This window comes from Abramis brama (genome assembly GCF_963993115.1).
Source record: "Abramis brama genome assembly, chromosome: 16".
Classification (NCBI taxonomy): Eukaryota; Metazoa; Chordata; class Actinopteri; order Cypriniformes; family Leuciscidae; genus Abramis; species Abramis brama.
The window spans coordinates 11,895,626-11,915,965 of record NC_139978.1 but is presented as its reverse complement, the minus strand read 5'-3'; the positions used below and the strand labels follow the sequence as shown (position 1 = coordinate 11,915,965).

The 20,340-nt window shown below is 37.1% G+C and overlaps 1 protein-coding gene across 1 annotated transcript in view; it reads left to right on the top strand.

Moving 5' to 3' along the window:
- cacna1fa (calcium channel, voltage-dependent, L type, alpha 1F subunit a) overlaps positions 1-18,337 on the top strand; it is a 31,016-nt gene extending 12,679 nt beyond the window's left edge. The window contains exons 22-48 of the mRNA XM_084087645.1: positions 291-350; positions 1,514-1,620; positions 1,697-1,784; positions 3,102-3,209; positions 3,469-3,521; positions 3,616-3,762; positions 3,850-4,051; positions 4,208-4,366; positions 5,289-5,399; positions 5,551-5,634; positions 5,811-5,831; positions 6,678-6,809; positions 6,903-6,968; positions 7,067-7,158; positions 7,275-7,434; positions 8,287-8,414; positions 8,530-8,626; positions 9,326-9,428; positions 9,685-9,786; positions 10,055-10,179; positions 10,949-11,059; positions 12,016-12,305; positions 12,986-13,285; positions 14,566-14,915; positions 15,012-15,124; positions 16,298-16,615; positions 17,552-18,337. Of these exons, the coding sequence (XP_083943771.1) occupies positions 291-350; positions 1,514-1,620; positions 1,697-1,784; positions 3,102-3,209; positions 3,469-3,521; positions 3,616-3,762; positions 3,850-4,051; positions 4,208-4,366; positions 5,289-5,399; positions 5,551-5,634; positions 5,811-5,831; positions 6,678-6,809; positions 6,903-6,968; positions 7,067-7,158; positions 7,275-7,434; positions 8,287-8,414; positions 8,530-8,626; positions 9,326-9,428; positions 9,685-9,786; positions 10,055-10,179; positions 10,949-11,059; positions 12,016-12,305; positions 12,986-13,285; positions 14,566-14,915; positions 15,012-15,124; positions 16,298-16,615; positions 17,552-17,761 (3,837 nt within the window). The 3' untranslated portion in view covers positions 17,762-18,337. The remainder of the gene's footprint in view (positions 1-290; positions 351-1,513; positions 1,621-1,696; positions 1,785-3,101; positions 3,210-3,468; positions 3,522-3,615; positions 3,763-3,849; positions 4,052-4,207; positions 4,367-5,288; positions 5,400-5,550; positions 5,635-5,810; positions 5,832-6,677; positions 6,810-6,902; positions 6,969-7,066; positions 7,159-7,274; positions 7,435-8,286; positions 8,415-8,529; positions 8,627-9,325; positions 9,429-9,684; positions 9,787-10,054; positions 10,180-10,948; positions 11,060-12,015; positions 12,306-12,985; positions 13,286-14,565; positions 14,916-15,011; positions 15,125-16,297; positions 16,616-17,551) is intronic.
- The last annotated feature ends 2,003 nt before the right edge of the window (positions 18,338-20,340 follow it).

The following is a 20,340-nucleotide window of genomic DNA, read 5'->3' as shown; positions in this document are numbered from 1 at the left end:
AGTTCAGTTCAATGACTGTGTAAAGTTAATCAGTTATGAAATGAGTTCAATTCTGCTAGAAAGCAGCTCTGGAGAAAACAGTTCTCATCCAATAGTGTTAGTGCAGTCAATTAATAATATTGCTGAATATTAAGTGTCCCCAACTAAGCAAGCAAAAAAGCAGTGTATATGCAAAGTATAAGTTCTTTGTTTTAATTTTGAGGTGAAACATGACCTGGACTCATGAGATTGACCCTGGTACCAAAGACAATGACTGTATTCTTGATTGCTGTCTTTATGTCCTATGATAGATGCTGGGCTATGCTGATTATGTCTTTACCACCGTCTTCACTATTGAGATCATGTTGAAGGTAAACTATTGATCATCCCGTGCAGAGTTAAAATCTCTCTTGCTCCAAACCGATTTTGATCTATTCTATATGTCTAGAAGTGTAATACATCTGTAGCCAGTGCTGGGTTTATTTACAAATTGTAGTCTGTTACAGATTGCAAATTACACTATGAAAATTGCAGTTAGTAACGTAATCTGTTACATTACATAAAATTAGGTAAAGTATTCAGACCCAACTCATTTATCATATTGATTTGAATTGAACAATTTTATTGATACCATTTTGATATAAAAATATAAAGAAAAAGAAAATATATTCCACAATATGAAGGGCATTACATTTTATGTCAGGGCTTCCCAAACTGTGGTTTGGGAAGGAACTGCAGGGGGTTAGTGAGTTCTTGAAAAACTAATAATTAATTAAATCATAAAGATTTCAAATGGAAATCAACACATACTAAAAAAGATCAAATATTTCAGTTGTGTTCATGTTTTGGCCATTAATTGACATTAAAGAACCGTGAATATGCGAATGTGTTGTTAAATTATTGACCTAATTATTAAATATATTGGTTCAAAAGAGGTTTTGCTGACTAAAACGTTTTGGAATAACTGCATCATATGTAAATATGAAATGAGATAAATGTTTTTGAAAGACAAATCCTTCTAAGGACATAGTATAAAGCATAAATGGTTGTGTTAATTCAAATAATTAAAATGTGTTCATCAGCAGTTGATTGGATATGCAATATTGAGAAAACACTCCTTAAAATTTAAATGATTTCTGTAAATTTAGTGGTAAAGTGCTATTGCCTCTCACTTAACTAGTGGTTAGTGTGTGCAATTCCACAAATCGAGAAGACTTTATGAACATTTATTGAACATGCTTTTTTTAAAGGAAAATTGAAAAGATAAAAAAGAAGATTTGGGGAGAATCAATGAATATGTAATCATGTTATCAAAATTTAACTGTATTCTGATTATGAGAATTTTAAAATGTTATATAATCCAATTACAAGAACTTTATTTTTGGAATCTGATCCAGATTACATGTTATCAGTTACTAGCCAGGACTGTCTGTAGCCCTCTGTGGTTTTGAGCTCTGACAAAGGGTTGGCCATGTGCAAAATCATCATTTTGAGTGTATACATTAATGACAATGTGTGACTGTGTGTTGCTCAGATGACTGTGTATGGAGCTTTCCTTCATCAAGGGTCCTTCTGCAGAAACGCCTTTAACCTTCTTGACCTTCTGGTTGTCAGTGTGTCCCTCACCTCTTTCTTCTTGCAGTAAGTTTTCTTTCATTCATTCATTCATTCATTCATTCATTCATTCATTCATTCATTCATTCATTTCTGCACTTAGTTCGAGTGCCATTTCTGTGGTAAAGATTCTCAGAGTTTTGCGAGTGCTCAGGCCTCTTCGAGCTATCAACAGGGCAAAGGGACTCAAGGTAAAATTTTACAATGTTTCTCAATGTTAACATGCTACTCTGAGATACAGATACATTATTTCATGAGCTGCACGCATGTAAATAAACAGTGCTATGCATATCTCTGAAATACTGCGCATTTATTAAAAACAAAATTCTGATGGGTTAACATTTAAAAAATGAAGAAATTAAGATGTAAATATCAGTGTTGTAATTTTACAATTGTACTACAAAATACAGTATAATAGCAGTATTACAATATATTTTTCCTATTTTTTTTGTATATTGTTATTTAGTAATAATCACAATAAAAATCATAACAATAATTTAAAAAAATTGAACTCTTTTTAATTTATTGTTAATGAAAGAGGTTTGATTTATTGTAATTTATATAACCAGGATTTGCCCAAATTGTTCAGGGGTGCATTTGCTGTACAACAACGTGACTCGCTGCTAAACTACCATAGTATGTTGCATCGTTTAAGAAATCAACTATCTAGTCATGACTGTTTCCCGAAACCGTATTGTCACAAAATGGTAGTTCAACCACGTTGGTTAATGATGTCATGCAGGTGGTGGAGTAATAACTTCTTTTAATGAAACTGTTTGAGTTCGAATTAATGCTAGATGTTTTGCTATAAATTACGGACATGGCATCTGAGGACTATCTAATATTTTTCTCAGTTATTTGCTTTATTTCCAGATTCAATCATAGGCTCGTTCTTACACAGTCGAACACGTTCACACATGCGCACTATTAATAAACGGTGCTTTAAATCTCTTGACAAACTAAAAGACATAAATGACATTTGTATGTATTCTAAATAAAAGATACTGATTGTACTGAATGTCAGCTTGCTTATTTTGCTCAAGATAAGGATTTATTGAGTCCACATGTCATGCAAACAAGAAACTATGCTTCTAACCACAGCTGTTGTTCCAACCACATAACTTTGCTGCGACTCATTGAACTATGCTGATAACAACGGAAGTTGCAACCATAGTTGGCTAGCAATGCTTTTGGGAAGCGCACCCATGGAGTTCACACTCAGAAAAAGAATAAAAGTCATTTTCCACCTTTTTATTATTTTATTTTATTTAAATTATTTTTATTTCCCTACAAAAACATTCTAGAATAATTCATTCATTCCAAATAGAGCTATTCAAGTCATCTGGTGAAAATACTTGTATTTTTTCACATTGCAGTATTGCAGATTTTAAACAAATATCACAATGTCAGTTTTTTTCAATATCATACAGCCCTAAATGCCATGATGTTTATTATTTCCAGTTATGTTAATTCATAACTTTCAACGATTGTTGTCCGTTTGTCTTCAGAGCGTGATTCAGTGTGTGTTCGTGGCCATCCGTACTATTGGCAACATCCTCATCGTCACCACTCTCCTCCAGTTTATGTTCGCTTGTATTGGTGTGCAGCTTTTCAAGGTACTTAAAACCAACATAGAATTAAAATGGACATTTATTACCTTCTTAATGCATGTTCCATGATTGATCAGTTCCTAAGAAAAGAGTTTCAGTCAGTCTGTCTTTCATCAAAATGTAATAACTTGGTTCGTTCCTGAAACAATTTTCTTGTAAGGTTGACATTATGTGCAGCCTACTAGTCAATGTTAATCAGCAGCCCTATATTCAAAGGTGAAATCAGTATTCATTTTGGTTAATATTAATGTAATACCTCTTGCAGGGCCGATTCTACAGATGCACTGATGAGGCAAAACATACACCTGAAGAGTGCAAGTATGTTGTTTAGCCATAAATTAGTTGTTTTATTTGCCCTTACAATGACTCACTGGGTTGTTTTCTGAGACTTGTGTGTGTGATTTTTTTTCAGGGGCACTTTTGTGGTGTTCAAAGATGGTGATATGAACCATCCTATGGTGAGGGAGAGAGTTTGGGAGAACAGCGACTTTAACTTCGACAATGTGCTGATGGGCATGCTTGCACTATTCACCGTCTCTACGTTTGAGGGCTGGCCACAGTGAGTGAGGAAAACATTTTACAAAACAGCAATGATTTTGAATCCTCCAAACTTTAATTGTCTTTTTTATTTTTTGGTATTTCGCAGGCTGTTGTACAAAGCCATTGATGCTAATGCAGAGAACAGAGGACCCATCTATAACTACCGTGTAGAGATTTCCTTCTTCTTCGTCATCTACATCATCATCATCGCCTTCTTCATGATGAACATCTTTGTGGGTTTTGTCATCATCACCTTCCGTGAACAAGGAGAGGCTGAGTTCAAAAACTGCGAACTAAACAAAAATCAGGTAAGTCTGGATTCAAGACTTATTGGATATTAATTAGGTGATGCTAGGTTGTATTTCTCTTGATCGTCTAGTCAATTTATTTTATTTTTTTGTCTTCCTTGTGTTGTTCTTGTTGTCTAATGGGTTTCTCTCATGGTATGTCTCTTTTGCTCACAGCGACAATGTGTGTATTACGCATTGAAAGCTCAACCAATAAAGATTTACATACCCAAAAACCCTTCTCAACTCAAATTTTGGAAGATCATCAATTCCTCTCAGTTTGAGTACATCATGTTTGTGCTCATTCTGCTCAACACGCTCGCACTGGCTGTACAGGTACACACACACACACACACACACACACACACACGTTTACTTAGCTATCTAAATAGAGGTATTCAATAGATGTTCACTGTTTTTATATACAGCTTGTTGTACTGTAAATATCCCTTGTGAATAAGAAGTGTGCTAATTGCATTGAATGTCCACTTATAGTGTACTTTCAATCTTGAAAGTATACTTTAAAAAAACTTTACTTGCAGATAATATAATATTTATGAAATAAAAGGCCCACTTAACACACTTAAGTACACTTATAAAAAAGTGAAAATTATAATAATGTCAAATGAAGAGATTTACTTTAAATCATTGTTTTAATATTCTTTTGTCATGCTTTAAAGAAGTATATGTGACAGTGAAAGTGAAAGTGACATGACATGAAGGCCAAGTATGGTAACCCATACTAGGAATTTTTCCTCTGCATTTAGCCCATCCAAGTTAGTGCACACAAATTAGGAGTAGTGAGTAGTGAACACACACACTGCAAACCGTGTTAGGTGATTTGCTCAAGGGCAGTCATTTCAGACCTCAGTCATTTCCTGCCAGTATTGAGACTTGAACCAGCAACTGGTTCCGCAATCTGGCAACTTTAATTGTAATATTAAATAACACAATACAGTTAAAATTATAATCAAGAACTTTACATGTGCTTTAGTATGTTAGTCAACACATTACATGTGTTGGCAGTTGTGGCCTAATGGTTAGAGAGGGGTTACTAGTCTGGCTCTCTAACAATTAGGTCACAACTGCCAACACATGTTTCAAGTTGAAATGCTATATATTTTTATGATCAGAATCGGAAAAACTAATTGAACCTACAATATATCTCATAGCTCCTTTGGAGAAGTTCTGCATAAAAATGCAGCCTATCATGTGTAGTCTAGTCCACTAATGAGATTACGTCACTGTGACCCCACAGCACTATGAGCAGTCCAAACTCTTCAACTCTGTGATGGACATCCTGAACATGATCTTCACTTTGCTGTTTACTATTGAGATGATCATCAAACTTCTGGCTCTGAGACCTTATGTGAGACTTGCTGCACACTTTTTTTCTTCAGTCACTTCACCTTTCACTTTGCTCCAATGGTTTGATAACACGTCAACACATGTTAGTGCCTTTACATTTGTGCTTTTTGCTCTCTCTCACTCTTGCGCTCTCTTTGTTGTGGATTACACAGCATTATTTTATAGATGCCTGGAACTCTTTTGATGCGCTGATAGTGGTGGGCAGTTTGGTGGACATCATGATTGCAGAGTTCAGTGTATGTATTATTTTAAAACTATATCTGAACAATGAGAGATTCCCATGCATGTGATTTTTTAGTACTATAGCATTTGTTATCTTAGACACACACTCACTTATCAATTTCTATCATGTCACATATCTTCTGTTTCCTGCTCCACTGTGTGCTTTTGGAACATCCTGTTACTGGCTCAGGGTGGAGGAGGCCATGGTGAGGTAAGAATATGCCACAGAATGAAGAATGAAGGGAAATGCAGTTTAATCACCTTATAAATCAGCTAAATAAGTATTCATAACTTGCAAGCTTATCTATTGTTTATCAATAGTACACAACATATATACATAAATTGTACGTTCAAAATGTGCAATTAAACATTAATTGTCATCAATAATAATTTGCTGGTGATTTGCTTCCATAATTTAATTAATACACCCACAACTCAGAAAATCAGTGAAAATGTGACTTTCCCTCTGGTAAATAAGACACTGTGGTGTTGTTTATGCGCACTTATTTTGTAAATACGATCATTCCGACATGAAACAATGGTGCTGTTACGTTGACATTATATAGAAATTTGCAGAAAGAAACTTTGGTCTTGTTTTATGTGGCGACACATAGAAGGTTCTACTATAGTATTTATATTTAATATTATATTATGTCTATATCAAAATTAAATTGGCTTTGTATATTTTTATAGTTCATTATTTAAATGTTAGGCTTTTATGACTTTCATTAGTGTGAGTTCTTGAGCTTTTATGATCTTTAAAGGACATGTTTAATTTAATTGAATAATTTGATTGTCTTTGGAATTAAATTTGTCTTGACCATTTCCCAGTTTTCCACATTTTCTGACCCTTAGTCTTAAACAGGCTGTCTGCTGTCAGGTCTAATGTAGTTTTCAATGCCTGTCTCTTAGCAAAACCTGCATTATATGGTGACTGCTTCACAAAACAATTCACTTTGAAATGTGCCACTGGCATGATCATGGACCTTTGATAACTGGACTTTTTAAAATTATACATTAACATTTGGTATGTCGTTCTCTTTTCCCACTTCAAAAGGGGAAAGATGGGGAGAGCGCCAAAGTGTCCATCACTTTCTTCCGTCTTTTCCGAGTTATGCGACTAGTCAAGCTGCTCAGTAAGGGTGAAGGCATTCGAACCCTCCTTTGGACCTTCCTTAAATCTCTACAGGTGAGAAATATAGGAAACAAACAAGCTCACTAGACTCTCATTCTCAATTCTCTTTTTTGCATAATTTCTACCTGTCTCTCTGCTTACCTTTAGGCACTGCCATACGTCGGCCTACTCATTGCTATGATCTTTTTCATATATGGTGTGATTGGAATGCAGGTGGGTTCATCTTTATACGTTTGTATATGTTCCTCTCCCTCTCCTCATTTGAGAAACATTCCAGATTGGGAAGTTTAAACTCTTTGCTGTGGTTCCAGACATTTGGGAAGATAGCTATTGACGACAGTACTGAACTCAGTCGGAACAACAATTTCCAAACCTTTTTCATGGCTGTACTTCTGCTTTTCAGGTAAGAGTACAGTAGCCTTAGGTTGATTTTTGACTTGAATTTGGATAATGATCTGCTTTTTTATCTGGTTAGTAAATGGTTTCATGTAAAGGTTTGTTGCATGTCTTCAAACCCAGATGTGCAACGGGTGAACAGTGGCAGCAGATCATGCTTGCGGCACTGCCAGGACGTCGGTGTGACCCAGAGTCTGACATTGAGCCAGGGGAGGAGTACAGCTGTGGAAGCAACCTGGCGTACCTCTATTTCATCAGTTTCTTTGCACTCTGTGCCTTCCTGGTAAGGGATAAAACATCCACAACAACATTGTCTCCCAAAAGTTTTGCATTCCCCCCAGAAACACTGCATTCCGCTCCCAAAACGTTTCAGTTTTCATGCAAAAGTTTTGCACCCTCTTGCATACGTTTTGCATTCTCTTGCAGACGTTTTGTGTTAACTCGCAAACGTATTGACTTAAAGGTGCAGTAAGCGATTTCTGAGAAACGCTGTTGAAAGTGGATTGGACGGAGCACCACAACACACTTGTAGCCAATCAGCTGTAGGGGGCGTATACACTCATGATGGGGGAGGAGAGAGAATGAACAAGAGGGATATTTGAAGAAAGACTGCAGAAAGAGAGATTGTTGTTGTAATGTTTGCTATAGTAAAAGGACAGTTTTGAGTGTCATTATTTGTCTGGAGCTGGTGTGCTGCTGGCGATATTGTATGTTAATTTTTTGTTCTTCCTCGTCGTTCGTTCATCATCTTCGCTTTATTTTTTATGATTAGCTTCAGCTTTGATAAAGAAACATCCACTCTTGCATTGCCTGTTTGTGCTTTTTGGTTTTTGATTTCAAATATCAACAGTGTTTCTCAGAAATCGCTTACTGCACCTTTAACTCACAAAAGTTTTGCACTCTCTTGCAAAAGATGTGTTGATGGAAAATGGAAAACCTAGTGTTTGAAATAATATGAAGTTGCTTTTTGAAGTTTCTTCAATGCTTTTGCTAGCAAATGCAAAGTTTTTCAGGGAATGCAATAGTTTTGAGAGAGAATGCAAAAGTTTTGAGCGAACATACACTTTCTTGGGGAAATATACAACTTTCAAAATAATAAACAAATTTATTTAGTGATTAATCTGCATTTTCTCAGATCATTAACTTGTTCATCGCTGTCATCATGGATAACTTTGAGTATCTGACCAGAGACTGGACTGTGCTGGGGACTCATCACCTCGATGAGTTTAAACGAGTCTGGTCAGATTACGACCCAGAAGCCACGTAAGTGATTTCACACAAACTGGATGTCTTTTTTTTATGAGAGCATAAATAAATCCCAGTCTTAAATGAGTATGTTAATTAAAATAATAAATACTGTTGCATTTCTTTACATCAGGGGAAGGATTAAACATATAGATGTAGTCACCATGTTGCGCAGAATTCAGCCTCCGCTGGGCTTTGGGAAACTCTGTCCACATCGAGTAGCGTGTAGGGTAAGGACATTTGGATTTATACAGTCACTGGTGGACAATGAAATGGGACAAGTCCTGTAGACTTGCATTTTAGGAGGAACCCAAGTCTCCAGTCTCCAGTGTCACATGATCCTTCAGAAATCATGCTGATTTAGTGCTCAAGAAACATTTTGGTTGCACTTTATTTTACAGTATGTGCACTTTCAATGTACTTACAGTGTTCTTATCCACTTACATGAAAAGTAGTGTAAGTTAACTACATGGGGTCAGTTAAGGTTTAGAGGTAGGTTCAGGGTTAGTGTCATTACTAAAATAAGGACAAACAGGACTGTAAAATAAAGTGCTACCAACATTTCTTATTATTTATTAATGTTGAAAACAGTTGTTTCATATTTTTGTGGAAAGCGTGATAAATTCTGCTTTTCAGGATTCTTTCGATCAATAGAAAGTTTAAAGAACTGTATTTATTTGAAATATAAATCTTTTGTAACAATATAAAAGTCTTTACTGTCACTTTTGATTAATACAATGCATCCTAACATTTAAACGGTGGTGTATGTAGAGACCAAAATACCAGAGACTTGTGAGGTCCAGTAAGCAACCTCCCAGAACACACTAGCAGGCCCATTTCAACATGCTCCACATAGCAGTGTCCTGTTAACCATTCATATTTACACCTTTCTGTTTCTCTCTGCCCATCTCTCTCTTTCTCTTTGGCAGAGACTGGTTGCTATGAATGTGCCTCTCTATCCTGATGGCACTGTGTCCTTCAACGCCACCCTGTTTGCTCTCGTCAGAACTTCACTCAAGATTAAAACAGATGGTTGGACTCCTGCACACACACACACACACACACACACACAATCTCACTAACATACTATCAATACACTTCTGTCAATTCTGACATTTACAAGTGAGGACGTTTGTAATTGCTTCCATAAATTAAACTTTTCTATGGAAAATGATGATGCTTGTAGATTTAAATAATCTGTTGTGTGCTTTTTGACAAAAACTACAGCAAAAATTAAGCATTTTTTCATCCTAAATACAGTAATACAGTACCTTTCCGTTCAACACAGGCCCCATTGACCAGCAGAACGAGGAGCTGAGAGCTATCATCAAGAAGATCTGGAAACGTACCAAACCCAAACTGCTGGATGAAGTTATACCTCCCCCTGCAGGTAGAGTATGTTACAATAGTATCTTCTTATAGGCTTTCTGTGCTTAATGTGGACAACCAACACCATATACAAGTTTGACCTTACAAACAGACCATGAAGGACATGCAGTGTTCTCCGAGGCTTAGTGCTAACACTGTGCTGAATCAGAAATGCCTCAATCAATGCCCAACAAGTCCTTCCCTTGCCACCCCAAAAAAGTGACCTCTTCGGACAACTGAAGATCTGCATTTTTTTGTCTTTTTAAAAATCCATCTCTCTACGTTTTTAGGGAATGAGGTGACTGCAGGAAAGTTCTATGCCAGCTTCCTGATTCAGGACTACTTTAAAAAGTTTCGTAAGCGAAAGGAGAAAGAGAGGAAGAAGAAAGGCAAGGACAAGTCAGCCTCTCTCCAGGTAATGAATTATGACTTGTTTGTGTGTGTGTGTGTGTGTGCGTGTGTGTGTGTGTGCGTGTGCGTGCGTGCGTGCGTGTGTGTGTGTGTGTGTGTGTGTGTGTGTGTGTGTGTGTGTGTGTGTTGTCTTTTCTTGCCTTTTAATTTTTCAGTGACATCATGTCTAGCCTACACAGGACAAATGGCTGTTTACGTGCAGAGAATAGGGAGTCATAGAATTAGAACTATTTCCGTGCATTAAACATAACATATTTGAGCAAGAAAATAACAACAATTAAATTAATTTGCTCAAATGGACACATTCAAATAAATTAAAGCTGAATTGGGCAGCATGAACCTTCTTATTTCAAGTGAATCTTTTCATGCTCATACAGACGATCTATGTAATAAATTGATTTGTGTTACTATAAACACATCAATTACTCAATCATGCCTACTGTTTCATATTTGATATGCAAATTTCTAAGGCCTCTAAATTATCATCATGATCAAAACTTTGCTAAAAAACATTTTGTACACAATCTACTACATGAAATATAAATATCTCATTGATGTACACCACAAGCTATTGGAATTTCATCTTACTTTTTGGCCATATAAATGTATGCAAATTGCATATTTTTGCTCAGTTTGGGACTTTATCCCTCCTTGAGTATGAGCTCCATATTCTCATACTACATACTTTTTGCACTGTTATTCTGTGCAACCATAATGCAGCATCACTGGATCACAGCCTGTCTTTGACATGACTCTCATCTTGTGTGGTCCAGGCTGGGTTACGCACACTACAGGATCTGGCCCCAGAGATGCGTCTGGCTATGGCGATGGAGGATGAGGAAGGGCTGGAGGGGGAGATAATGGAAGAAGAAGAATTCTTCAGGGTGAGAACACTCAGCAGTAAAAATCCAGTGGGAATAGTAAAATGAGAGTGCTTTAAACTAACTGACAGCATGCCAGATGCTGTCCATAAACCTTAACCAAAAGTGCCCCTATTATGCTATTTTAAAGTCTCCTACAGTAGGATTACATGCATCCAAGTTCAAAGAACGCTTTCATTCTCTCATAGTTTACATTGCAGTAACGATAGCATCGGTTTTACTGTCAAGCCAGAGTCCTCATCTTGTGGAAGTGCATGCAAAGTGGATTTGCTTTCGATAAGCACAGAAAACAGCGTCTTCTCCACATGTCGACAACATGAACGAAAAGCTACAACTAGTGTTTAAAGGTGGTTCAAAGTAGATGTTGTTCGTGGGCAGCCAATGAAGAGCATTATACAAATGTGTTACAATCCTACATAGGTTCATGCAGCAAGTAAGACTGGAATTACTGACGACTCATTTCAGGCAGTTGAGAATCGTTCCTTCTTTTGGAAGACAATAACTCCATTTATCATGCACTTTGATCTTTGAAACTTTGCAGACCTTTACATTCACAAACAGCTATATCACACACTATATAAAAGTCAATATTCAAAAAAAGCATTATGGGGCACTTTAAATTGTAAATATATCAAAAAAGAAAAAAAAGAAAAAACTTTAATTTACATTGTCCTTGTCACACATTAGATGTACTTACTATAGTAATAACAGAAAATTATGCATAATTCTAACCCTAAACCAAACGCTAATCGAAACTCTATAGTAAGTACAATTTGTTAATTAATATTATTCAGTGCTTAATTGTATAATTATACTATAACAAGGACACTTAAAATAAAGTGTATTACAACTGTATTAGTTACAACTGTAATTTAAAGTTTTCCTTATGCATTATTAAACTATATATAGACAAGTCTCACTGGAACAACAGTTAATTCTGTTTCCCTTGCCAACTGCAGAGTGACAGCGTCTTCAGTGATGCTCCGCCCACCCCGGTCATGTCCACCCCCAGAAGCAGCCCTATGCCCCCCCATCTGGACGAGACCTCAGTGAGCATTGAGCTTCCTCCTAGAATACGCAATGGGAGCTTAATGCTGGAGGAGGCCCTGTTGGACTCCCGTCCGGCCTCCGCCCTATCTGAAAACGAAGTGATAATTGATCAGCCTCAGAGGTTGTCTCCCCTGCCCAGTAGGTGGGCCTCCAGTCACAGCAAACTCACCCCATTGTGGATGCTGAATACCAACCAAAGGTAAGGAGCACATTAAGAGACAAAAGAATAGAATTATACCTGTATAATTAGAAGCTACTACACTGAATTTAGAAAACTCTCAGGACCTGAAAAGCTGTTTTGAGCATTTTTTTCTGGATGGGGTATTTGGTTAGATTTTAGTCCAAGACAAAACGTATTGTTTTTATCTGTTGTAAAGGGCCTGTAATTTCATAACTGTCAGTTCACTAATCACTTCACAGCTTTGAGATGCTCCAAAAACAAGATTTTCTTATCATATTTCCAGTTTCCAACATGTTAAATTGCAAAGTAGTCTGAGTTGCAATGTTTGCCAAGCTTGACAGACATGCTGTGTAGATGTCATGCTCTCTAGTGTATTCTAAATGGGAAAATGGGAGGTTTTCAACCTTTACCTACCCAACAACCTTTCAGCCAACCTAAGGATCGGCAGTATAACCGTCAAATTTTTCTCAGTAACAATTTACAGTATCTTTCATCAAAAACATGAGTTACCAGTACATTATATAATACATATTATCATTACTTTTAGTTATTACCATCAACAAATTAGTAATAAATAATAATAGTTTGAAACATCATGACCCCCTGTAGTACCTTCGAGGACATGCTTTCATAAGGTATTTGAAGAACTTTTTTTGTATATCATCTTACTGTATTTCTTATTAAATTCTCATATTCAGGAATGATACAACTAGTGCTTGTGAATATATTCCTCCCCCATCTCCGGATGGAGGAATGCAAAATGGAGGAGTCACAGGAGGGGTCGTCATTCCAGGAGGAAATGAAGAAGCAGTCACTGGAGGAGCCATGCAAGTAGGAGTCACAGGTGAAGGTGAAGGAGTGACGGGAGGAGCAGTCACAGGAGGAGGAGTTACAGTCACAGGAGGAGGAGTTACAGTCACAGGAGTTACAGAGATGCCATACCCTCCAGAGCAAAGTGCTGTCAGGGAGGACCCTCATAGTGCTGTCTCACATGATAGGTTAGTAGGAAATGTTTGACTACCCATAATGCACCAAAATAATTCAAGGCCCTGATATACTTAAAACAAAATCAAAGAACTATCAGGCCAAAACTAAATTCGTTTGGAGTTTGTTTACTTTACGAAACAGCTTGGCAAAGTGAACTTTCCGGAAAGGTTCGCTCCTGCTGGTAAACACCTTCAAACTACCATAGGTACATAGCGATTACATAATAGATAGGAGTGTTTTGGCACTCTGCATATTCTCCAATTCATTTATTCTGTTCAGTCCATCAAGGTCAGACATCTGCGAGTAAAAGCATGACCACAATGGAGATCTGCGTTATAGTAGAAATTGAAGAAATTCTAATTGACCCTTCGCAGGGAGATTGATTGACAGGTGATCTGACCAATCATAATCCGCCATTTTTGTCCGACAAAGCAGTCAGGAGAGTTAGTAGATTAACGTTGGAGGATTTGAACTTGAAAAATGGAGTATACTGACGTCTTTCCGCGGTTAAACCAACATTCCTTCTTATGTTCTTTCATGTTTATTTGATGCTATAAATTAACTAGAAGGAAGTGCTGATTGGTTCACGAGCAGCTTTAAGAGTTTCTACAGCGATCTGTCACGACACATTAAAGAGCCACAAAACGGTATTTGTTTAAATTTCTTTAAAAAAAATTACCAAATTTGAAAGTTCAGACTTTGTTTCATATCAAAAGTAACCTGGTCTGTCCTGTCTGTCAGCGCATTGTCAGTGTCCTCTTTGCTCTGCGATGTATTTTCACTGCGTGAGAACATGGTGGGGCGTGAGAGCGGCGTGGGCTTGTCGGATATAGCAACAGTAACTAAAGAGGGCGGGTCTTTGCGAACGGTCAATTGAAAGCCACACTGAAACTGTTTTTAAAATATATATATATACACATGACGTGACTTGACTTGATTTGATTAGAGTGCCAGAATGCTGAGCTGGTGCAAAAATATCCACATCTTAACCGCTGTTTTATCACCTCAGTTGTCAGTTGTTTATATATGTATATTGAGAGGAAAGTGTGTAGCACATACTTGCATATTCATCTAAACGCCACTCCCAGAAGCACGGCTGGCATTGGGATGTTCATTAACAGTACACCACTGCAAAGGTTTTTCAAAACATGAAAAATGTGAAAAATGAAAAAGAACATTGTTGTGATTATATCGGGACCTTCACATGACTCAAACAACAGTCTGTCTGAAATTTACAAGCTTTTCTCACAAATTAATGTATCTGTCTGATTTTGTGATAATGTCTGAACAGACAGTGGTTTCCTGAGGTTCCTCCGGCACAAACTGCAGCACCCAATGGGAGCAGTGAATGTGTGGCCCCAGTTCAGCCCATTGACAATATCAGCAATAGTTACCAAGGCAACAGCCAAGATGTTGGTGGCTACAATGGCAATGGTTACCCTGGAAATGGCTACAATGGGAATGGTACCAATGGGACTGATTATCCAGGGAATCGTTACTCCAGCAATGGCTATAACAGCAATGGCTACAATGGTAATGGTTATCATAGTAATGGATACAATGGTAACGGATACAACAACAATGAATACAATGGCAGTGGTTTCGCTGCACGGCGACGCATGCTTCCCCCAACTCCCTTAGGTAAATCCAACTGTAAACTTTCTGCACTGCAAAAAAATAATGTGGTAAACCTTTCAGTGAACCTAACATTGATTACTTTTTTCATGTATCCGTCAGGCCGAAAGCCAAACTTTAACATCCAGTGTTTGAGAAGGCAGGGCAGCAATGAGGATCTCCCAATCCCAGGCACTTACCGCCAAAATTCCCCACCCTGTAGGGCACGAATACAGGTAACTTTTCTCCAGATTTGGAATTGTATTGTAACACTGGATTTGGATTTGTAACATTGACTATCACCAGAAGACAGTACGTCACTTTTCAGACATTCCATGACCCAACAATCAGATTTAACATGTTAAATTGGCATAAACAAGTGCTGACCAACGCCAACCCACTGACCCAATAAAAAAACAGACAAAGTGTATGTTGCCGTTTGTCTGGTGCAATGAGAATTGGTCTTAAAACTCACATTTGATAGGCCTCAACAACATGATCAGTACTTTCCTGAAAAACTGAAAATACTACATGTCTTCTGGAGGATTATCCAAGAAGATATGCACACATCTTTTTATTGAGAAATCTTTGATGATTTGAATAAAGTAACACTAAGAATAACTTTGTTATTGACATTTCAAAATTAATATTTAGTGGATTTAAGCAACTGATATTTAATATTGAATGAAAAATTGTTGAAAATGTATCAGACATGATACAGCAAGCATTTGAAGTATATTAATCATTTAATTTAATTAATTAAAATCAGTATTAGTGTGAGAGCTAATGGTTATATCTATTTTTTTATATAAATGCAGCATGCTCTACCTTGTTGATTTACACTATAACATTATTCAATCTATATTAATTATTATTATTCACATTTCTAAAAATAATCTATAAATAATATAAATATGACATTTTTACATTTATATTTACAATATATTTATCTTGTCACTGCTCAAATTCATTTTTTGACTACCACAAAGTAAAATAGATTTCTTTATGATTATAAAATCAATAAAAATACATTTCCATCAATAAATTACAATAAACGCACAATGTATCAAATATAATGCAAAAAGTATGCAAAAATATTTTTAATTAAAAAAACATTTAAAAAAAAATACATTACATTTTTAAGCTTTACAAATTAGATAAATGTTCTGTCATATTTCTTTATATCTCAGGCTTTACAGGGTTGAAAAGATTTTTTCGAAGCATCATAATGAAGTATCATATTCACATATAGAATTATCATAATTTGGAGAATACGCCAACAATTTACCATTAGCACAAAATCAACATTGTGCAAAAATAAAATAATAAACCATTCAGTTCTGCTAATGACAAATTTCTGTTTCACTGTTTTCCCACAATAATAAAAAATAATGTATGTGCTCCCACAGACGCAAAACAGCTTCGACTCTCGGCGGAGCAGCATTTCATCTGCGGTTTCTTCGGCCTCTTGGGTGAACAACCAGGCCAGACGGGGTCGTCTCCTCTACGCCCCCCTCATTCTAGTGAACGAGATGGGGGGCACTCAGGCAATGTGGGGTGATGCCAATGGCAGCGCCAGCCTGCCGGCGTCGGCCCATCCCGGGTGGATTGGCAGTGGAATGGCAGGTGTAGGCCAGCAACCTCGGGCGTACACCACTCTCAGAGTGCCCTCCCAACACAGCCCCGGATACATCGAGAAGGGAAGCGCTGACAGCCTCGTGGAGTCGGTAAATAAGCTTCCTGAATGGTGTATCAAATAACTACGTAATAAGGATAGTTGTTATTTATGCAGGTTCAGTGGCTATACAAACGATTCAAGCTGGACTTTGTTTTTGTACAGCAGTGAATCATAGACTTTCTTTTTTGACTGTGATCCACAGAAAAATAAACTTTAGAGGGGTCATGAAATGGAAAATCAGAATGTCCTTGATATTTACACACATAAGAGTTTGCTCTAAAATAAAAACATGCAAGTTTCATACCTCAAAGCTAACTCCCCAGTCCAAAAATATGAGTTTTACAAGTTTATTTTTCACAAGTGCCTGAGCAATTGAACAAGAATGTTTTCGTTTCTTAAAAATTTAAAAACTATTTTCTCAATATCTTGTATTGAAAGCTACAGCAGTGCCAAGTATTTTGTCCTCGGAGGCAATAATTGTGGTTGCATTGGTTCATTTCAATCTGGCACGGGCTCAAACATATACGGCTCTATTAAAGAGCTGGCCATCTCGAGCATCACACACGCTGTGGCTATGGTGCAATGAAATTCACCAATCACAGCACTGGATACTTACTTGCGTTTCTTAAAGAGGTAATGCCCCTGAAATTAAGTGTTTGTGACAAAGAGTAAAACAGAGGATGGAAAATGATCATATTTCATCTATTACAAATATTTGAACATTTTGATGCCAAACAGCTTCATAAGCTAACCTCCAGAGATGTGAATGCATTTCATGACCCCTTTAAAGTGGAAAAAACTGATCTCCAAAAATTCTGAATACAAAACTTTAAACCCCATTTAATACGACACACCTAAATTACCAGTGCAACTAACTGCTTTCAGCAGACACATAAATAGTTGTGGTCAGTGGATTTCAGCTGTTTGTAGTGGAAATAAATCTGATCCAACTTTTGTGATGTCCTCTTTTTTTTGTATTTTTTAGATCCTGATCTCTGAAGGCTTGGGTCTATATGCAAAAGACCCCAAATTTGTTGACTTTGCAAAACGGGAAATTGCAGGTGCCTGTCACATGACTATTGATGAAATGGAGAGCGCTGCAACTGACCTTCTAAGTCAAGGGAGGACAGGGCAACCAATCGGGCGCCTCGAGGAGGATCTGTCTGATGAGATGAACTGTGTTATAACATACTAAATGGGTTTCAGTTTGTTGGGGGAAGCGGAACATAAATTGTCAGTGTGATTGTGATGTTCTCTGCATCACTAACTCAAATACATTCACCTCTTCATATTCAGCTCATTTGAGCAGAGTTATAATTCCTTCAGTAGATACTGTATAAGGAACTTGTGACCACAATGACCTGTGTATCCCAGTTGCTTTGCACATACGTTTAGTAAGAGCCTAACCAGACCACAAGATGAGCCTATATATACTCTGTGATTACAAATCCTGAAGCAGTTTCTGAAAAGATATCCAGACAGACTTTATTTCTAAATAATTGAGATTTGATAAAACTTGCCTATTTATGTTGAATGTATTTGTGCTTGTGGAAGTTTTCATTTTTCATAAGATTAATTAGCCTAATAAAAAGACAATAAAGAGCCAATATCTTTCAAATGACTGGATCTCACAAACCTACAGGGAAATGTTACTATGTTACTATTATAAATGTATGGGATAATTTACTTCTCTCATTCAGCACAAATCCAAATGTTTCCATGGTTGTGATGTAACATTAAATTGCTAGCCTATTATTTATTTTGAAAAAGCTGTGTGCTTCACTCGTGTGGTATTGTTCACATAAAACATCATTCACATACGTGGTATTGTTCACATAAAACATCATTCACATACGAAAAGATGTTTTGACGTAGTTGACCGGCAAAGCCCTATTTTAAGTTTATTGCAAAATATGCATGCATATACAAATATTTAAGTATTTTGAGTAGAGACGCATTTCACCAGAAGCATATACCATTGATTAACACACCAGGGAAGAAAAGACTGTTATTGCTCATTTTCCAAAAATTGTGTTCAACTTACTGTTGTTTACAGCTGAATAGATCAGTATTGCATATAGCATTATATTCAGTATAGTTTTGAGGGGCTTAAATCCTTGACAGAAACAGAGACATTTAATTAGCGCCTCTCTAATGAGTGTCAGTATCTATTTTCTGCACACAATGTGGTTAAGCTAAAACGTTAATATGTCAGCAGTGTGGAACAAAAAATATGCCATTGCTAGAGAGGTAACAAAATTTGTTTGGCTGAAATATCAAGAGTTAGCTCATTACCAAAAAACTTTATTACAACAGGTTTAATTTATCATCTGATAAAAAGACATTAAACAGCATAGATAGTTAAATTATTCCGTTTATTTTTGGTTTTGGCTCTCCGCTACAATAAATGAAAACGTTTGGTTTCGGTAAAAAAAAAAAAACATTTCGGTAAATCACTAATAGAACTATACAGTAAGCAACTCCTGCTGTACTAATAAAACAGTACACATGATGCATAGTACTGTTCGTATTTAAGAAAGGCATATTATGTCTAAAAATATTATGCAAGGTCTAAATGGTATAAGTTTTATTATCGTGACAGCTGACATGGTAATACTATCCCTCTAATTTTTATTTTGGGGGAAAAAAATATTTCACCCCATTTTTTGGGAGCTTTGGGGCCCTGGAAAATATATCCATCATAAACCAATATCACAAACAAACATTACTGAAATGCCTGAAACTCTTCCAATATTCATTATCCCCAGAATAGATACCAGCTGCGCTTTCTTGCGCTCTCTCTCCGACAGCAAGTTGACCCAAAAACCACCTCCCCTCACACACTCATTTCACTTGCTCCGGACGAATATTGTTGGTGTTACAGGGCTTGAATTTGGGTGTGGGACATATAATTTTATGCATTCCCGCAGATTTTGTGCTCGCACCCAAAGTGTGTGCGCAAAAGCTGCCTCTCAATACTAAATTGAGTTCCTTATCGCTGCTTATTGCGTCAAAATACCAGTCTTGACGAGTATTCACATAAACACAAAGTTATGATTTAAGTGAACGTAAACAGTTGAGAAAGACGAAGCACATTTACCTGCTGCCAAATTATGAGATATTAAAAATATCAGTAACACTTTACAATAAGGTTTCATTATTAACATTAGTTAAAGGCAGGGTAGGCAGTTTTTTTCTAAAAAACTTTTTCCCAAATTTGTTTAAACTGTCTTTATATACCAATACATAATTAAAATGTAAGTACTCTGAAAAGGAGAGTATAAAAATCAAGTGTCTGTAGTCCTCTCAGGGCTGCAATAAACACAGCTACTTATTTCCATTCGGAACGAATGAAATGATTGGCTGGGCGACTGTCACTCTCCCTCGCTACCATGGCTACCACCCCTGCTGCTACAGGAGCTGCCCACATGCACGCACCCGTTTGACTCGAGGAGGGGAAGAGGCACGGAAGCTAGGAAGAATCACAATTATGGCAGAGAAAGAGCAGTCAAAATTCCCAGTACCTGCATATACAGTCACTACATGCACTGCGCTCCTCTCCGCTCTGCGCTGGCAAACGCATCCTCCAGCTGAGCGGTCGGCATCGTGCATTCATGTGTTTTGGGGGCGTGGCTTTGGAAGGAGCCCAGAAGGGAGGGGGTGGGAGTGAATGGAATAAGTAGCTGTTTTTATTGCAGTCCTGAGAGGACTACAGACATTCGATTTTTATACTCTCTTTTTCAGAGTACTTACGTTTTAATTATGTATTGGTAT